Source organism: Monodelphis domestica, chromosome 1 (genome assembly GCF_027887165.1).
Source record: "Monodelphis domestica isolate mMonDom1 chromosome 1, mMonDom1.pri, whole genome shotgun sequence".
Classification (NCBI taxonomy): Eukaryota; Metazoa; Chordata; class Mammalia; order Didelphimorphia; family Didelphidae; genus Monodelphis; species Monodelphis domestica.
The window spans coordinates 597,419,543-597,439,550 of NC_077227.1; the positions used below are offsets into that span (position 1 = coordinate 597,419,543).

A 20,008-nucleotide genomic window follows, 5' to 3' on the forward strand; every position below is an offset into this window, starting at 1 on the left:
AGATGGGGCACCCCTACCTAGTGACTTTTTGTATGTAAGGAATGTTTTAAAATTGGGTATCAGTGTTTAAGGACTGATTTTATTAAATAGTTCTGAATTTTATTAAATACATTATTGGGCAATTATTTAAATTATGAAATTATTTTTATGAGGGTTCAATTCAACAAGCATTTATTATGTACTTATTATGAGCTGGCTACTGTGGTAGGAGTTGGAGATTCAATGACAAAAATAAGTCTTCCCTCAAGGACATTAAATGGGAGGGGGAAGGGAAACAGTGTATATATATATATATATATATATATATATATATATATATGTATATATGTATATATATACACACACACATATACTGATAAATACAAAATATGTACAAAATAATTTATAGGTGATGGGTACAAATAATTGGAAGAAATCAAGAAAACCTTGTACAAGATGGTATATTAGCTGAGTCTCAAAGTGAGTGAGAAGCTCTAAGCAGTGAAGGTGAGGAGGGCATTAGGAATAGAGTGGTGAATGGGTATGGAGGTAGTAGATGGAATGTTGTATACAAGGAGAAGCAAATAAGTAGAATCTATAGTGCATTAGGAGAGTACTATGTAATCAGCCTGGTATGATAAATGGGACATATTCTGAAGGGCTTAACATGTCCAAACCCAAGAGTTGTATGTTCTTTTAGAGGTATAGTGAGCCATTGAGACTTTCGATGCAGGGAAATGACACGTCAGATGTGTGCTTGGTAATATCAGTTTGGAAGCATATGGAAATTGGATTAGGAAGCATAGAGACTGGATGCTGGGAGACCAATTAATTTATTTTAGTGGTCCAAGACAGCAACTACAAGTGAGCGGTTGAACTAGGGTTTATTTCAAGAAACTATTATTACATAATTTATGACTTAGAATATAGGATTTTGTTTACAATTATTTTGAAATTGGCTCAATAAAGGAAGAACATATACACTCAGTTGGATATAGAAAGCTATCTTACCCTATAGGAAGATAGGAGGGGAAGGGAATAGGAGAATGGGGAAGCTGATAGGAAAGAGGACATGTTGGAGGAGGTGGTGGTCAGAAACTAAACAAGGGGAATAGAATAGCTACCCAGTAATTATAATGGTGCAATTTTTTTTACAAGTTTCTTTAATAAAGGCCTCATTTTTCAAATATATAGAGAAATGAGCCAAATATATGAGTATAAGCTATTCCCCAACTGATAAATGGTCAAAGCATGTGAACAGGGAGTTCTCAAAGTAATTAAAGCTCTCTATAGTCATGTAAAAATGCTCTAAATCACTGTTAGTTAGAGAAATGCAAATTAAAGCAACTCTGACCCCTACCTCACACATATCAGATTGGCTATTATGACAGAAAACAAAAATGACAAAACTTGGAGGGTATGTGGGAAAATTGAGACTCTAATACACTGTCAGTGGAGTTGTGAAATGATTCAGTCATTCTGGAGAGCAATTTGGACCTATACCTAAAGGGCTATAAAACAGTACATCCCTTTGACCCAGCACTACCATTACTAGGTTTGTATCCCAAAGAGATAAAAAACATAAAAGGGGAAGGACCCATATATACAAAAATATTTAATGTAGTTCTTTCTGTGGGGACAAAGATTTGGAAAGTGAAGATATATCCAACAATTGGGGAATGACTGAATAAGTTATAGTACATGATTGTAATGGAATACTGTTGTGCCATAAGAAATGACAAGCAGAAGGAGCTCAGAAAAACCTGGAAAGACTTACATGAACCAAAGCAGAGTGAAATAAACAGAACTAGGAAAACATTGAAAATAATGACAGGAATACTGCACAATGAACAACTGTGAATAATTTAGCAATTCTCATTGATCCAAAACTATCCCAAAGGACTTTTTTTTTTTTAAACCCTTACCTTCCATCTTGGAAGTCAATACTGTGTATTGGCTCCAAGGCAGAAGAGTGGTAAGGGCTAGGCAATGGGGGTCAAGTGACTTGTCCAGGGTCACACCACTGGGAAGTGGCTGAGGCCAGATTTGAACCTAGGACCTCCCATCTCTAGACCTGGCTCTCAATCCACTGAGCTGCTCAGCTGCCTCACCCCCACCCCTCTCACTCTTGATAAAAAAAAAAAGTCATTCACTTCCAGAGAAAAAGAACTGATAAGAGTCTGAATCCTGACCAAAGAAAACTTTTTTCACTTTCTTATTTTTTTTTTAAATTTGAGTTTCCTTTCACAAAAGGATTAATAGGGGGAAATGTTTTATAAGATCACACATATAAAATCTATATGATTGCTTACCATCTCAAGGTGGGGGTGTTGAGAAGGTGGGGAGGGAAGGAGAAAGAATTCAAGATTCAATATTATTTGGAAAATGTTGGAAACTTTTTACACGTGATTGAGGAAAAAATAAAATAAAATTGAGAAATAAAAAAAATGAGGTGACTGTACAAATGAGAGACTAAAGATTAGAGGGAGAGAGTAAGGGAAAAATGCTGGGGGTAGAGAGGGTATGGGATCAAAGGTGGGTGTCTAGAGATTGGTTTTGGCAGAAGGAAAAGGATGGCTGTACATTAAATAGCTTACAAAAAAAAAGCCATGCTTCCTGGATGGTAGGAATTATGATATATGGGAAATTAACGTGATGCAAAAAGAGAAGGCACTGTAAAAAAAGACCCTCATTAATAGGTTATTAAGAAACAAAGTTATAAAAATTAACCTTCTAAATTGTAATGCAGTAGAACTTATGCCCATACAAATGGAAGTTATTGCCTCTTAGTCATTCTCAGTAGATTGGTTTTAAAATTGGTTTTATTGCCTTTCATTTAAAAATTTTCTTTTCAGTTTCTAGGATTTATTTTCAATGTGTTGGATTTGTTGTAGAGAACAGATTTTTTTAAGAGAGTTGTGTAGGAGCTTAAAGTTGTTAAAGCTAATTCCTTAAAATAAACATTTTCCCTTTTTTCCCCCTCTACAGAATTTGACTTGCATACCAAATGTGTGGTGGATGTAGATGCAAACAAAGTTATTCTTTATCCTGCAAATACTAATCTTTCCAAAGGAGATGTCAGGTAAGATCAGAAGCAAAATAAGAGTAATTCTATTCTCATGCTTGTTTTGAGATTGGACATCACCAGTGATGATTTAATTTAAAAAGTTGATATTACTGAATTTCCTCTTGATATGTGATTTTATTCTAATGCATTATGGGATATTATGTTAAGTCATGTGGTGGTAGCAAAATTATTAAATGATAGCTAGTGCAGTACTTTGTGAGTTCTAATCTTGCCTCAGACACTAGCTATGTGACCCTGGGCAAGTAATTTAACCTCAGTTTCCTGATTTGTAAAGTGAACTGGAGAAAGAAATGGCAAACTACTTTAATATCTTTGTTGAGAAAATCCCAAATGGCACTATGAAGAGGCAGATACCATTGGAAAATGACTGACAGAAAAATCTTGTCCAACTCTGCTAGAAATGGGACCTTATAATTACAGTTTAATTTGTGTCAGGCTGCACTGAAGTATTCTATGTTTGCTACCACTGCCCTAGAGGAAGCAAATAGTCTTCTTGGAGAGATATGGCCAACATGTGAAACAGCTGAAAGGCAAAATAAGGGAGTATAAGTTAAAGTGTCAATTGGAGTAGTATAGTGAGTAAAGTGCAGTTGGAGTTAAGAGAAAGGAGTAAACCATGAAGCTGAAGTAACTAGGAGAGAAACTTCAAGAAAAAGGCCAGACTTATGAGAGGGCCTGAAAATTGGGTAATATTTGAAGGGGGAGTGATGTCGAAAATATTCATGTTATTATTCTCATTTAGAATATACCCACCTCTTTACTTGTCCAATTTCTACTCATCCTTAAAATTCCAGCTGAAGTCTTACCTCCTCCTTGAGGCTTTTTGGGCCAGTTCTCTCCTTTTGAATTCCTGCAACAACTCAGTCTGTCAAATACAATTTAGCCCTTGCATGCTCTTAGGTAATTAGCTTTTATTTGTGTCTTTTGCCTCCAGTAGATTGCAAGCTTTTCTAGAGTAGGTACTATTTGTTATATTTCTAACCCCCTCCCCCCAATAGTACCAAGAACAGTTAAATTTGTGTTGATTCATTTATTTGTGGAGAGAATAGCCAGAATCTGAGGTAGTGAGTGAGGAGATATGGGGGAAATGCCCAGAAACTGCTGTATTTGGAAAATCTCAAGATAGACCTGACTAGACTGGTCTGGTTTAGAGATAAGCAGATTTGGTTAGTAATAGCAAGAGATAAGGTTGTATTGGTAGGTTGGGGCCAAATTGTATATAGCACCTTGGGATGTCCTTTAAAGAAATTTAAGCTACCTTTTACAAGGGAGCCACTCAAGATTTTGTAACAAAGGCAAATCCATGATCAGATGAAATATACATAGTGTTAAGCTGATCTAACTTCAGAATTATATAAATGTGAATTGTTTGATGAGAATGTGGTGATAATTTTTTATTTTTATTTTTTAAATTTATTTTTTGAATCATGTTTTAACATTCATATTTTTATTTTGAGTACCAAATTATTTCTCTCTAGCTCCTCTCCCACCCATTGAAAAGGCAAGTAATAAAATATATATTGTACTTATAAAGTCATATAAAACATTTACTTAGCCATGTTGCCAAAAAAGGTAAGAAAAATTTAAAAAGTGAAAAAAAAATGCTACAATATACATTCAGTATTTGATGACGATAATTTAAGAGACAAGAGGACATACACTGAATCGTATCTAAACTTTGTATCTCCCCCAATGCCTACTTTAATGCTGTGGACACAGTATCAGACTCTTAAATGTTGGTCAAATTGGACTGTTCTAGATGCAGTGTATAAGATAGAAATGTGGAAGGCTTGGGGACCAGTTGGTAAGTCATTATCATAGTTTTGGTATGGTAGTCCAATTAAGGGCTTGGACTAGAGCTGAGTGAATTGAAAGGCAGATATTGGCAGGGTGGCTTGCACATAATGAATATTCTGTGAATTTTGGTTGACTTGATTTGAAATCTAAGAAATTAATGGGAAATATTAATAGAACTTTGCTACTACCTGGATTATCAAAGATGAATCCAATGTGTGAGGCCTTGATTGGCCTAGTTATACTTGAAAATAATTATTTTAAAAAACATTAATCATTCTTAATTCTTTTATTTTAATCTTAAATCAAATTTTGAATTAATTCTTTAAAAAATTCAGTTGTATTTGATTTGATAGGTGGCCTCATCTAGGGTTAGAGTAATTGGTCTGAAGATGAGGTGATGACTAAAGGAGACATGATTATTGGCTTCAAAGCTGAAACTGTATTATTATCTTGAAAGGGGAACAGATTTTTTTCCCTGTTATTCTAGTTAACCAGTATGCTAGCTATTCTGGGCAGTTAGATGTGCAGTGCACAGAGCATTAGGCCTGGAGTTAGGAAGACCTGAACCCTTGAAAATGTGGAAATCCAGAAATCCCCAGTTTATTTAGTTGGGAGGTAGAAACCCCAGGTTTTGACCTTGTCACAGGAGAGTTTCTCCCTGAGGGAAAGTCCCACTTCACCAGACAAATAGGCGTCCACTTCAGCTTTGGCGCAGTAGGTAGTGAGTCTGTCTTGCAAGCTGAAGGTCGGGAGTTCCATCCTCAGAAGGAGGGTGTGATATACTGGGAGAAGCTTCTGGAGGCAAAAGAGCTACTTGACTTCCCATGGGGTCTACCTCCCACCTGAAGTGGATGTCTATTGTCTGGGGAAGAGGGACCTTCCCTCAGGGGGGAAACTCTCCTGTGACAAGGTCAAAACCTGGGGTTTATGCCCTCAAACTAAATGAACTAGGGATCTCTAGATTTCCATGTTGACACCCTGCTTGCCTCAATTTCTTCATTTGCAAAAATAAACGGGAGGAAGAAATAGATAACCACTTTAGAATCTTTGCCAACCTTCCCCCCCCAACACAACCCAAAAAGGGAATAAGAAGAGACAGACATGACTGATATGTCTAAATGACAGTGATATGCCACATATAACTAGGTGGCAGATTTCAGTTAAACAAATATTTTGTTTAGGACTAAGCTGTCCAAAAACTAGAATGGTTTCCCTTGTCAGATATTGAGCTCTTCATCATTCTTTGTTATCTTTTGTTTTGTGATTGATCTCTGGTGTGTCAATGACAGTTCTTATACTAGAGCAGTGCTGTCATACTCTTCTAGGATCCTTCTAGGTCACATATTGACTTAGAAAACCACAAATTCATATTATCCATGTTGTATTACATTTATATTTATTTTGTTAAACATTTCCCAGTTACATTTTAATCGGGTTCAGGCTGCACTTGAGTCTTTCAGGCTGATGACCTCCAAGGTTACTACCAACTTTCAAATTCTGTGATTGTGAAATAACCCTCTTAAGATTTTTTCACGAATCTTGAAAATGGTTATATTGAAGGTTTTGTCTTAATATAATAGGAACATTTTCATCTTTCCCCTGCCTTATCATTGTTTAATATGATGTCAAGATAGTAAAGTACACATCATAAATAAGTGGAAAAGCTTTTATTTAGCCATTATTTGTAGTAAATGGTAATATTCTTCTTAGAAGATGAACATATTACTCCCCCTTTCATTCTTTGCTTTTATGTAATTTTTATGTAAAACCTAGGTTCCATTAGAAGATAGACTGTAAATCCAACAATTTAAAATAACCAAATATCCTTTCCTGATTTATAATTTTTTATTTGTATTTTAAAACTCTGCTAAGTTGCACTTGTTATCATAAAAATAATACTTAAGCCTTTCTTTTGCTGAGCTAGCCCTAGGAAAAATTGTGAATTAGGTGCTTTTGTCAACTTTTTGAGTCTCCTTGACTTCTGTAGAATGAGGGTTTTTGAAGATCCTATAATCCTTGTCTCTTTTTATCCAGTTAGTTATTCTATAAATTCTTTCTATTATACTCAGCTAAAGTGAACTAATAAGTAGTTTGTTGGCTTAAAGAGGATTAAGATTTGACCTTCAGGAATATAGAAAGCCCTCAGTTTATGAACTATCTATATTCCAAAAGTTCATATGTAAATTTTTTGGACTATATTTTCTCTTAGAAACATTGTTTTAAGTTTTAAGTACTCAGGCTAACCCACAAAGATCCATTTCATCCTTATGTATCTGAAGTCCTGAAATTACTATGAATCACTGCCTATTACTTCCTATTTACACTGTATCTATCTTATATAACATGGGCTTTTAAATGTTGTCTCCCATTAGAATGTGAACTCTTTGAGGGAGTACCCCTTTTTTTGCTTTCATTTGAATGCCCAGCCTTAGTACAATGGCTGTTGATTATCTGAGCTACTAGTTCCTGAACCAGTCCAGCTGTGATTTTCCAGTTGCTGTTCCTGGAGGGAAAGCTCTCTAAGTAGCTTCCCCAAGCATTGATATTTAGGAGCAGGTTTTGAATAGGGAATGGGGTAAAGAGGTTGAGTGCTTAACTTGTTAAGCATCTTAATCTGTAAAGGAAGAGTAGCTTTTATATTTGTATGAGTAAGCCACTACTGTACTCTGATATTTTCAACTGACATACAAAAGACAATGGTCTTTGTATTTCTTGAACTCGAGTGCTTTGAGACTCAAAGAAATGAATTTAAAGAATCTTTAATTCCAAATGTTTTAGGGATAAAAAGCTGAGCAGAAAGACTTAATATAATAATGGTAATGGACATAATTTACTTTAAGATTACAAATTACTTTATATATATCTAAATAAATGTTACATGATCCTCACAACTTCTCTGAGGTGGCATATGTTTAAATAATATTGTATCCATTTTAAAGATAGAGAAACCATGCCTTAGAAGAAAAGTGACTTGTCTGTGGTCACATTGCTTCCAAGTATGAGAGGCAGGTTTTGAATCAGGTTTCTCCGTGTACCAGGCTCACTCTTCCTCTAATACTAAGATGACCTTAATTAACCTAGTACTCTGAAATCCATGTAATTACTATGCCATGAAGTTCTTATTGTTAAACTAGGAGTATCAGTTGTCTGATCAGGGAAACTATGTTTATAAGCTGGACATTTATATTTATCAGTATTACCTTTTTGACTTGTCTTTTACTTGGTTTTAAAATATTTTATAAATTAGGAGTATACAAAATAATTTAAATGAGATGTTTACTTTTAAGCATTGAATATGTTCCTGAAATATGTATAGAACAAGTATTCACATAATAAATGGCTTGCTATTTTAATTGCAGACATCATCTTATAGAGTTTTGATGAAAACCAATTCATAAGTAATCTGTTCACTTCAAGGACCTTCAGGTCTTTGCCAATATATAGGGGTTTTGTGGTTATTTTTCCATGTTATATTTGTGATTTCATTTTAAAGGCACAAAAAATATTGAAATTTATTTCCTACTAATTGGCAATGACTTCATTGCCACTTATTATGCTGTGGTAGAAAGAGCACTAGAGAGGGAATTTGGAGACCAGTGCCACTTAATTCTTCAACCAAGACAAGTTTGAGCACCTTCTCTTCGAATTTCCTCTATAAAATAATATGGTGGAATTAAATGGGCTGCCAGTCAGTCAATGAATATTTATTGTCTGTGTCCTGGGGATGGGAAAAAAAAAGAGACAAAATTTAGTTGCTTTCTTTGAGGAACTTAACAGGGAAACAAATTACAAACTGGCTATATGTAACTGTAGTCCCGAAGCCCAGATTGGTATGGGACTCTCTCATTGCTAGAAATGAATTCCCAAATCTTCCTGCAGGGCAGGGTGGAGTTGGCAAGGCCAGAGAACTCAAGCCTCTTCAGTTTTTCTGGAGATGGTCTTTGTGTTGCTTCTGACCCTGTGGCCACTCAGAGGCTTCTAGAGGGAAGATGGAAGTTGCCAACCTTACTTCAAGTTGCTAAAGGAGAAGACTCTTCAGATTCTTATAGTAGGGAATACTTTACATTTTAAAGAGGAATATGTTTTGTTCTTAAAATATAAATAAAGTTAAGCTACCATATCAGCTCCTTGCATCTGTGAAGGGAGCAAATAACAGACTCTAACTTATCCCCTAGGATAAGCTAAGCTAGGAAGCTTTGGTGGCACTGAAAGCTGCCTTGAGTAGTTAGTTGCTCTTTTGAGTAATTGAATTTTCAGTGTACTAAGTCTTCTAGGGAATACTAGAGTGTGATAAGCTCAGAGTGTAGCAGCTGCCTACCACAACTTCCCGTGTGCTAAACATGCCTTAAGCCTCAAGCTAAAAAATGAAAGAAAATCTTGTATAAAAGCATTTCATTTTAGTCACTTTTCCTCTGGTCCTAGCTTCTTGTTTTCATGTTTGAAATTGTAAATATATGTGGCGTTTTTATGAATTCATGTAACATCACTCTCAAACTTTGAGCTACCTTATAATTCCTGTCTTTAAAGTTAAAAGAATTGGGCATAATCTAAAGTGAAATTCAATAAAAATAAATGCAGAATCAAATTAACAAGCACAAGATGAATCAGAGGGTACAATTAGGCAGCAATTTATCAGAAAAAGATGTAACTTCCAGCAATATTGAGATGGTGGTAGAAGCAACTTGACATAGTGGATAGAGTGCTAACCTTGGAGACAGGAAGAGCTGGGTTCAAGTACCACTTCTGACATATTCTGGCTTCATGACTTTGGGTAAGTTACTTAACCCTTTGTTCCAAGTAATTGTGAAAACCATAAGTTGCAGAATAGAAGCCAATGTGCATTGTTAGGAGTTTATAATATTTATGAAAGAGATTGAGATTAATATTTTTTGAAAGCATGAAAAAATTCCTTTGTACTCTTGAATATTATATGAGGATAAGTTGAAAAAAAATGGAAGATGTTGAGTTTGGAAAACAAAAAATTGTGGTAGAAGGTATGGTAGGTGTATGTGAATGATGGTTATATGAAATAAGCTTTAGACTTGTTCTGTATGACCTCAACAAGCAGAACAAGGAGCAGTGGGGGAAGACAAAGTAGTTGCAAAGAAGAAAATTTAGGTTTATCAGGAAAAACTTAGAAATATTAAGAGTCATCCTAAAGTGGAGTGGGAGAGGCTGTATAACCACAGGATATAGTGGAGATTACTTTTTGGTTATGAATTGAACTCTAAATGCTTCCATTAATATAATTTTGTAATTAATAGTATACAGCAAGTCATTCCAGTTGTTACCCTTCATTAGTCCTTTATGTTCTGGGAGACTATCCAAGTCTTTTCACTAGAGTTTATTCAGGTGTATTCATTCACCCCAGCTTTAATTTATTTAGATATTCTATTTCCTCTTCTGTTAGTTTAGGCAATTTATGTTTTCGTAAATATTCTTCTATTTTACTTAAATTATCAAATTTGTTGTCCTGTAATTGGGCAAAATAACTTAATAATTGCTTCGATTTCATCTTTATTAGTGGTAAGTTCATTTTTTGTTTTTGATAATACTGATAGTTTTTCTTCTCTTTAAAAAAAAGCAAATGTATTATTAACCAATGGTTTATCTATTTGTTGCTTTTCCCCCCACAAAACTAACTCTTAGTTTTATTGATTAATTCGGTAGTTTTCTTATAGTAATTTTTGTTAATTTCATCTTTAGTAAAGATTTAGGATTTCCAATGTGGTATTTAATTGGGAATTTTTACTTTGTTCTTTCAATTGTATACATAATTCATTGATCTGTTCCTCAATTGTTTTATTGACATAAGCATTTAGAGATATACATTTTCTGCTAATTACTGCTTTTGATGTTTTGGTATGATGTCTCATTATAATTTTCTTTAATAAAATCATTTATTGTTTCCATGACTTGTTCTTTAACCCACTCATTCTTTTAAGATTAAGTTATTTAGACTCCAATTAATTTTTATTCTATGTTCATCTTCCCTTATAAATATAATATTATTGTATTATATAAAAGGATTCCATCCTATTACCTTTTTAAAAAAAAGGGATCTTTTACAAAGAAAATACTAGGGCTTCTTGAGAACAATTTCCATAGGCCCCCAGCTAGAACAAATGTCACTCACCTAACTCCCTGGAAGGTCATATCTCCTGTAAATTATCTATTAAAATATCACGCTCCACCCATCTTGTATCCCTTGGACATTTTAGATCTTTAGAGTTCTGAGCTAAAATTGCAAATTATAGTTGAGAGAGAGGAATGTGATTTCTGCCTTTTAAAACCTTCCACTCATGATGATTTGCATCTCCTTAGTTAATGGGAGATTTGAGATTAGAATACCAAGGAATCAGACACCAGAACTATTACTACTAGGAATGTTAAGAACAACAGAATGGATGTTAGTGCTGAAAGTCCTCTCCTACTTCATTTTACAAATGAAGAAACTGAGGCATCAAGACATGAAGCAACTTGCTCAATATTACTCTTATTCATCATAATCACTATTGCTTTTTCAGTAACCAAAAGACAAGTTTGGAAGCCATTGAAGAGAAACTAATTTATTTTCTAGTGTTTCTGGAGACTAGCCTTGATTTGTAGTAATTTTGATGTTATTAAAGATGCCTAAAAATAATGTTGTTTGAGGATCCTTCTGTATAAAACGAATCAATGCTGTTACCAGATTATTTCTTTTAAAATGTTATGCTATTGGCCAGTTTTACTTCAGAAACTGAAAGGAACATCTTATTTCAAATATGCTTTTATATTTATAATACAAATAATGTAAGTTAAGTGGGGAAAATGATTGTACAATTGGATAACTTTTTTGGTCAGACTTGTTAATAAGAACACATGGATTATTTACTTTTATAACCCATGTCTCCTTCCAACTCCCCTTTTTTCTGGCCCTTTGTTAAATACTTTTAATCCCAAAATGGGGAACAAGGAGAATTATATGAGCAGAATACACATTCCTAGTTGCCTACCTTTTGAGTTGGGGGAAGAGGGACGTAGCCTGATGCAGTCACATTTCATTGCTTGTGTTTCTGCATAGGTTAAAGACTCATTTGGGAGGTGACAGTTCTGTAGCTGGTAGAAAGTGTAAGAGGGAGGAGAAGGAACAGGTATAGCAGAGATTGAGATAGCTGAACAAATAAAAAAATTACTTCCTTATACCTTATTAAGTGGCAAATATTTGGCTGTTTTTTAATATCCTGATTGCCATGTCATTGACAAAGTACACAATGCTCTAAGATATATGTGATATTATCAGTGGTTGCTGTTTTAAAGCAGAAGGCAAAGCATAAGGTGAATTATACTGGTAAAATACTTTTGATTTTTTTAATCATAATGTAGGAGGATATATAAGGAAATATGCAAGTCGGTAGGGTAGTTCAGCAAGTCTCTCTTTGTGGGGATAATAAGGAGTTTTTTAAAAAAAGATGAAATCAGGAAGTTTACTAACTTGGAAATCCTGCCTGTTCAGAAAATGCCTTGCGTCATCTTTAATGCAGCTACTATCCCCAGAAAGGGAGCACCTCATCTGTTAATGAAGTTGCCCAATTTGGGCCACCAGACCATTTCTTTATTCTGCTGTTTGCAGTTTGCCATCAGTCCTATTCTCTGTGTGATGTGGAGGAAAGAGCACTGGATTTAGAATCAGAGGATATAGGTTCTGATCTTTACTACTCATTTTGCTTTTGGGCAAGATATTTCATTTTTTTTCTGAGCCTCAGTTTTCTCCTCTGTAAATTACCAGATTAAAATGTAATTGGGCTATATTAGTGGTGTCAAAAAGATCCCTGTAGCTACCTATTGTCTTAGAAAACTACAAATAAAAATTATCTGTGTTGTATTTTTATTTATTTTGTTAAACATTTCCCAATTACATTTTAATCTTGTTTGGGCTGGACTCTTGAGTTTGGTACTTGGACTGGAGGAGAGTAGTCAGCACCTCTGGACTACATGATCTCTTAAGACCCAAATCTGTGATTCTGTGAATATTATTAAAAACAAATATTACCACATAAGATTTCCCTTAGTGAGGGAATGATGATACTTTGGATTTTCTTTTCAAACATTTTCCTATAACTATTTTGTACTTCTGTTGTTTCAGATACTGTGTAATTAGACATTTTGACTCCACTTTCACAATGTTCTTCATTCTTTTATTTGGTGCTTATAAGGCCCTTCTAGATACAAAGAGAAATAATTGTCTTTGACTTTTATACTTTAGTAGGGAAGATGAAACATGTATGTAAGAGGCACTGTGGGAAGTTTTATTATTTCTTGCTGTTTTATGGAGTCATTAGCTTTCACTTGTCTAATTCTAATATTTAGGAAGTTATTTTCTTCTTTGAGGCTTTGTACTTTTTTTTAGGGTTATTTTCATGTTTAAGGTTTTGTATTTTTTTGGGGGGGTCTGTTTTTAGTAAGTTTCTCTGAACTGTTGACTTTTTCTATGATTTTCTTTTCTAATTTTTCTTCTAAGTCCATTTGTTTTTTGATCCTCTTTTGGAGCTCTCAGGAGTTCATTTGGGCCTGTCATCCTTTCACATTTGTCTTTGAGAGTTCACACATTTCCATTTTGGCACTTCCATCCTCTTCTGAGCATTCATTTTGCTCTTACGTTGAAATAGCTTTGTAGTCAAGCCTTTTCTTTGTATTTTGTTCATTTGGGGGAGCATTTTTGTGGATCTTGCCTATATATTGAGATTGAAGTCCACTTCTGGGGTGGAGGAAATATTGTCTCTTGGTTCCCTTGGGTACTACATGCCTTAGTTTTAACTGGATTCCACTTCTTACCTCTCCTTGATGTTGCAAATGTTGGAGTTATTCTTTCTACTGATGTTCTTTCTCCCTGGGTGTCTGTAGGAAGTTCATTCTTGCCAAGTGAATGGGAGATTTAAGAGAGAATTCATGGATCATGTGTTACTTGAATTGGACCTTGAAAGAAATGTAACATTTCATTAAGATGAAGATGTGAGTGATAGGGGCTAGGAAGAAAACAATCTAGCCATGAAGGGCATATGAGTAGTCATAACATCCACAACTTAGAAGTCAAGTTCACCTAATTCAACATAATGGCCAAGGAGCAGCAAGCCTCTCCCTTAGGCCTGTTTTAGGATTATAGGTAATCCATGTTAATTGGAATATTGAGAGATTGAAGGGGAAGAGTCTGATATTGGAATCTTGGAATGATTATTTTAAGAGTATTTACTTTCAGATAATTGAATAATAGAAAATTAGGAAGTTTACGTAGGGCTTTCCCTCAGCAACTTTGTGGTGAGTTATATAGGGCAAAGACTGTTATCCACATTTTACAAGTGAAGAAAACCAAGACACAGTTTGTGACTTCTCCAAGATTACATGAATGTTAAGTGGCAGAGCTAGAATTTAAATGCAGGTCTACTGATCCTAGGTTCATGTTCTTTCTATTGTGTCACATTATTTCCCCTCAACTTAAATTAAAATTATACATGAGTTTAAATAAGAAGTAGAATTTAATAGTAATATTTTTATTTTTAACATATTTTTAAAAACTTATTCAAAGCTAACAAGCTTAATACTGGTTAGGTATAGGTAGTAAAAATTAAAGCAACTTAATATGATCAAATTAACAATAATCCTCTTTGACCTAAATTCTCTGACATCTTAAAAAGTGTATTCAAGTCAAGTCCAGCCCTGTGTGTTTCTACATGTTTTTGTCTGTGGAATAGTTGGCACTAGCCTACTAGATGTTATTTCATTGATCTTGAATGGAACATCTGTCCCCTCCAAGTATTCTTACCTTCTGCTAATTGATTTCATATAAGATCCTGTCTCTATTTATTACTATATAAATGTACTAGATGAGAGGAAAGGAAGATGATAGCATTCCCTAACACATTGGGAGAGATTATTAGTTCTTCAGAATAATTGGAGAATAATTCAGAATAATAACTCCAGCAGGAGTACAGCACAAGTAGGCGGTTAGCTTGGTGGATAGAGTCCTGGGCCATGAGTCATAAAGACCTAAGTTCAAATCCAGTCTCAGACACTTAATAGCTGTTTTACTGAACAAATCACTTACCTTCTGTTTGCCTGGACTGTAAAATGGGGGCCAAAATACCTAAACCTACTTCATAGGGTTTTCATGAGGATTAAATGAAAAGTACTTGGCACAATGTCTGGCAACTAGCAAGCACTAAGTAAATGCTCATTCTCTCTTCTTCCCACACATTTCGGTGGGTTATTTTGAATTCTGGAAAAGATTATGAATACTACTGCTCAGGGCCTATTCAGGTTGGGGGACGGAGGTGTCATTTAGAGAGAAGGAAACAGAAGGGAAAAGATGATTCTTAGTTTGCAAAAAGGGAAATGAGGACACCCAAGAAAATTTTCATCAGCTTTGCAATTTTTGTAGTAGCAGGCTCTGATCGAAAGGTATAGACTAAGTGTTCTTGTGCAATCCTCTAAGATTGGCACCTATAAACATGTTGATATTGCTATGGCTACTAACGTGTGTATTTTGCGGGTCTGAACAAGGAACAATTAACTTTCATATATGTTTTATTTTTTTATTTTATTTTATTTTTATTTTTATTTTTTTTAAAACCCTTACCTTCTGTCTTGGAGTCAATACTGTGCATTGGCTCCAAGGCAGAAGAGTGGTAAGGGCTAGGCAATGGGGGTCAAGTGACTTGCCCAGGGTCATACCGCTGGGAAGTGGCTGAGGCCAGATTTAAACCTAGGACCTCCCATCTCTAGGCCTGGCTCTCAATCCACTGAGCTACCCAGTTGCCTCCTCATATATGTTTTAATCCAAAAACAATAATAAGAAACTCATTTGCATCCTAAAATCTTGAATGTCTTTTTTGATTTGCTAAATAGTGTGAGCCACTTTTGTAATTATAATACATTCTTGCATCTCTTTGTTCATAGATCTTTCTTTTTTCCTTACCTTCTATTTTAGAGTCAATGCTGTGCACTGGAAGTGTCAAAGGCAAGATTTTAATCTAGGGCCTCCCATCTCCAAGCCTGGCTGGCTATCCACTGAGCCACCTAGCTGCCCATGGATCTCTCTTGAAGTTCTTTTTGTTAATTTTTTTTCAGACTTTAATTCAGCAAATATTCCTTATCCTAAAAGTGTCTATCATAAGCCTTATTCTTTCTTTCTTTCTTTTTAAAATTTAAACCCTTACCTTCCATCTTGGAATCAATATTAAGTATTGGTTTCAAGGCAGAAGAGTGGTAAGGGCTAGGCAATGGGGTTTAAATGACTTGCCCAGGGTCATACAGTTGGGAAGTGTCTGAGGCCAGATTTGAACCTAGGATATCCAGTCTCTAGGCCTGGCTCTCAATCCACTGAGCTACCTAGCTGCCCCCCTATAACCCTTATTCTTGATATATGCAGCCTGATGGGTTAATATTTTTTGATCAACTAAACATTCTGTGCAAACATTTCAGAATCTGTCTTCTTGTAAAGGTTCCTAATTTACCTCCTAGTTGTTGGTATTTTCTTGGATTTACTTGACTCTCATTTACAGGCTGTATCCCCCAGTAGAATGTTCTCTCCTTGGTCAGGGGCTAGGTTTCATTTTACATTTGTATCCCCAAGGTCAGTCCAGTATGGATTGTAAGTGTATTTACATTGCCTTCTCATTCTGGTTCCAGGTTGCCACCATCTTCATGATGATCTGTGGCTTTGAGAACAGTGAGTGGCCAGGACTAATCTTGGAGACGTCTTTTTGGATATGGACCATTTTAAGAATTTGTTTTGCTCTATTATGCATATTTGTTATGTTATGTTAGGTTTTGTTTTTGTTTTCCTTTTAAGTTGATGGGAAAGGGAAAGAAAAAATACTTGTTTATTGAAAAGTAAATTGAAAACTAAGACAAAAATAAATTGTGTGCTTAGAAGGTTGGGTGGCACAAGGCTTTACTATAAGGTTAATAAGACTGACCTATTAAGATAATATACTTTGAGAGAAAGCAACATAGTAAATTTAATGCATATTCTACCAACCCCCTTTATATAGCCTAACAAAATATTACAGTGCTTGTCTGTAAAGGAGAGGGAAGTGTGTGAGAAGCTGGAGTTTCCAGAAACAGTAGAGCCTAACCTTGTGTCTCCACAGAAAAATATATGCATAGAATCTAAATGAAGTGCCTGACAACATGAACTCCCTGTGGAACCTTCACTGTGGCTGGCTTTTGGGAGCTGGAAAAGGGTTGTTTGATAAAACAAGAATGAGCTGCCCATTGCTTGATATAGATAGATTCTGCTCACCTGCTGTTTGTATTATCTGTCCAATATCTAAAATTATTTGAGAGTTGAAATAAAGTTTTGAATTGTGATGGAATAGGACTTCTTGGGTATTCATATATTCTAAGAAATCATCAAAGGCAGATGGCTTGTAATTACCACAAATATTGTCTAGCATGAAGAGATTAATTAAATTAACTGAATCTAGCAGTTCCTTCTGACTTTCATAGGATTGCTGAAACATGAAAGAGCATGCATTTTGTTACCTTTGCAATTTAACTTTGCAAGAAAAAGTGACTTGTTCAAAATTAATCTTTCTAAAATATAAAATGTACACAGGTTTGTTTATATTTTCCCCTGAAAAGTTATCATCGTGTTAAATGAGTTTTTAAGGAAGAATATTCAGAATTAGAGTAAATTTTTTTTCAGAAATTTCAAGGTATTGCAAACATTGACATATAGTGATTACTAATGTGAATCTTTAAACTGTGATCTAGTTTAGGAAGTCATGGCTTATGAACCACTTAATGGCTTCTAGTCGACTTATAAAGATAGATACTTTATATTTGGTTCTGTTGTACTATGTTTTTCTACTTCTGTGTATATGAATGATAACTTAATATGGATAAATATGCTGAAGTTGGTGTTAACACTGAGAAATTTCAAGTATATAGCTTACTATCACATATGGTATTAAAGGAAACATTCTGTATTAAGTAATGAAGTAAGTTATTTTTAATATTAGGATTTTAAAGAGGGAGAAGAAAAATGAGGGGAAATATTTTTAAAATAAAATTTAGTTTTTGAGTTAAATTTTTAGGTTTCTTTTAGGTCAGGAGACCCACTAAAAAAGAATAAACTTGGGACCAACTAGATAGCTTTATGGTGAGGTGCAAAAAGTAAATGAAGACTTCAATTCGACAAACATTTATTAAACACCTAGTAAGTAAGTGCCCAGGCACTGAACTAAGGATATCAATAAAAAAGAAATAGAACTCCCATCCTCAAGGAGCTTACAGACTAATGAGAGAAGACTGTTCACAAAAGCAAGTATGAGGAGGAATTTGGGAGACCTGGGACTTGATATAGCACATCATTTTCTGTTATTGGCTCTAAATAAGAACCTTTTTTTTTTAAATAATTGAAGAATAAACAAGCAGTTACTGTCCTCAAAAAAAAAAAAGCAAAAAAACTTGTTGACTTCATTGAATATATAAGCAGGGAACATAATAGGGCCCTTAACAATTTCACATGGTGAGTACTGTAAGCTTCTTCTTTGTAATAAAAGCATTATCTGGCCACTTTATTGTGTTGAGAATTGTGGATCACAGAAAGAAGTGAAAGAAATTGGTTGGATCTCAGCTTAGAAAAATGACTGGAGAAATTAGTTTTTGGGAGCACTGGGGGAGGGGGGGCAGTGACTGACAAGCAGCTCAGCTGAATGATAACATGAGTAATATCCTGACTGAGGGGTGAAAAGGGGGAGGTGCCTGGGGTTGGTACCTGGCAAATGAGAGTGAATCTCTATCTGAAGGAGGGAATGGTGTCTGGTACTTAAGCTAGGAAGAAAGAAGACATTGTGCTTTTCAATAAATTCAGTTTATAAAATCTTAGGTATGTGCAGGGTGATGTGCTAGGAAAGCTCTGGGAAATCAAAGATTAAAAAATGGAAAGCAGTCTCTGCCTTCATTTTATTAGGGACTTGTAATTAGTAAACAGGCAAATAAATCCAGGTGACCTGAAGAAAGGAGAATGTGGCAAGGATTTTTTAGTTGTTAACTGAGCTATATAGGAAGGTAAGGATTCTAAGAGACCAAGTTTAAGAAGGTAAAGAGACAGAATGCAGAATTAAGAGTAGCAAACAGGCCAATTTAACTGGAAGATAGTATGTTGATGAAAGGAAGGAAAGTATAATGTCTGTAAGGTTAGGTTGAAATCATATTGTGATGGTCTTGCTATTTGTTCGAATGGGAGTATTATGCTTTTGTGTGTAGCTGAATATGGTCTTTACATGTATGAAATGCAATTCATTTGTTTTCCTAAACTCAAATTTAGTCTGTAGTGACATATTTGCTTACACAAGCTTTTCTAATCATCTGGTGCATTCTGTTTCTTTTGACCTATAGTTTTTGCCATGTTATATATTTAAATGTTCAGGATTTTAAAATATGTATTTTTAGAAAATTTTCTTTATATATTAACTATGTAAGTAAAAAGGTTTTAAACAATGGTAACTGAACTTGGAGGCTGTTAAGAGACAGAAGGGTCGATCAATGGAATTGACTTGGGGTAAATGAGCTCAGCAAGTTAGTGTTTGATTAAACCCCAAAGTCCCAGCTTTTGGGACAAGAACTCACTATTTGACAAAAATTGCTGGGAAAATTGGAAAACAGTATGAGAAAAAACAAGTCTAGATCAACATTTCACACCCTATACCAAGATAAATTCAAAATGGGTGATTTAAATATAGGGTATGAAATAATAGATAGGTGAACATAGAGTAATATTCCTGTCATTTGTGGGAAAGGAAGGAATTTAAGATAAAGCAAGAGATAGAGAACATTACAAAATGTAAAATGAATGATTTTGATTACATCAAATTAAAAAGGTTTTGTATAAACAAAACCAATGCAACCAAAATTAAAAAGAAAGCAACAAACTGGGAAAAAACCTTTATAACAAAACTCTAACAAAGGTTTAATTTCCCAAATATATAAGGAACTAAGTCAAATTTACAAAAAATCAAGCCATTCTCCAATTGACAAATGGTCAAGGGACATGAATAGGCAGTTCTCAGATGAAGAAATCAAAACTAGGGGGCAGCTGGGTATCTCAGTGGATTGAGAGCCAGACCTAGAGACGGGAGATCCTAGGTTCCAATCTGGCCT

At 34.8% G+C, this 20,008-nt stretch overlaps 1 protein-coding gene across 1 annotated transcript in view; it reads left to right on the plus strand.

Moving 5' to 3' along the window:
* Window positions 1-20,008, plus strand: part of KIF13B (kinesin family member 13B) — a 267,035-nt gene that overhangs the window by 18,832 nt on the left and 228,195 nt on the right. Inside the window, exon 2 of the mRNA XM_056813715.1 lies at window positions 2,968-3,061. Within this exon, the coding sequence (XP_056669693.1) occupies window positions 2,968-3,061 (94 nt within the window). The remainder of the gene's footprint in view (window positions 1-2,967; window positions 3,062-20,008) is intronic.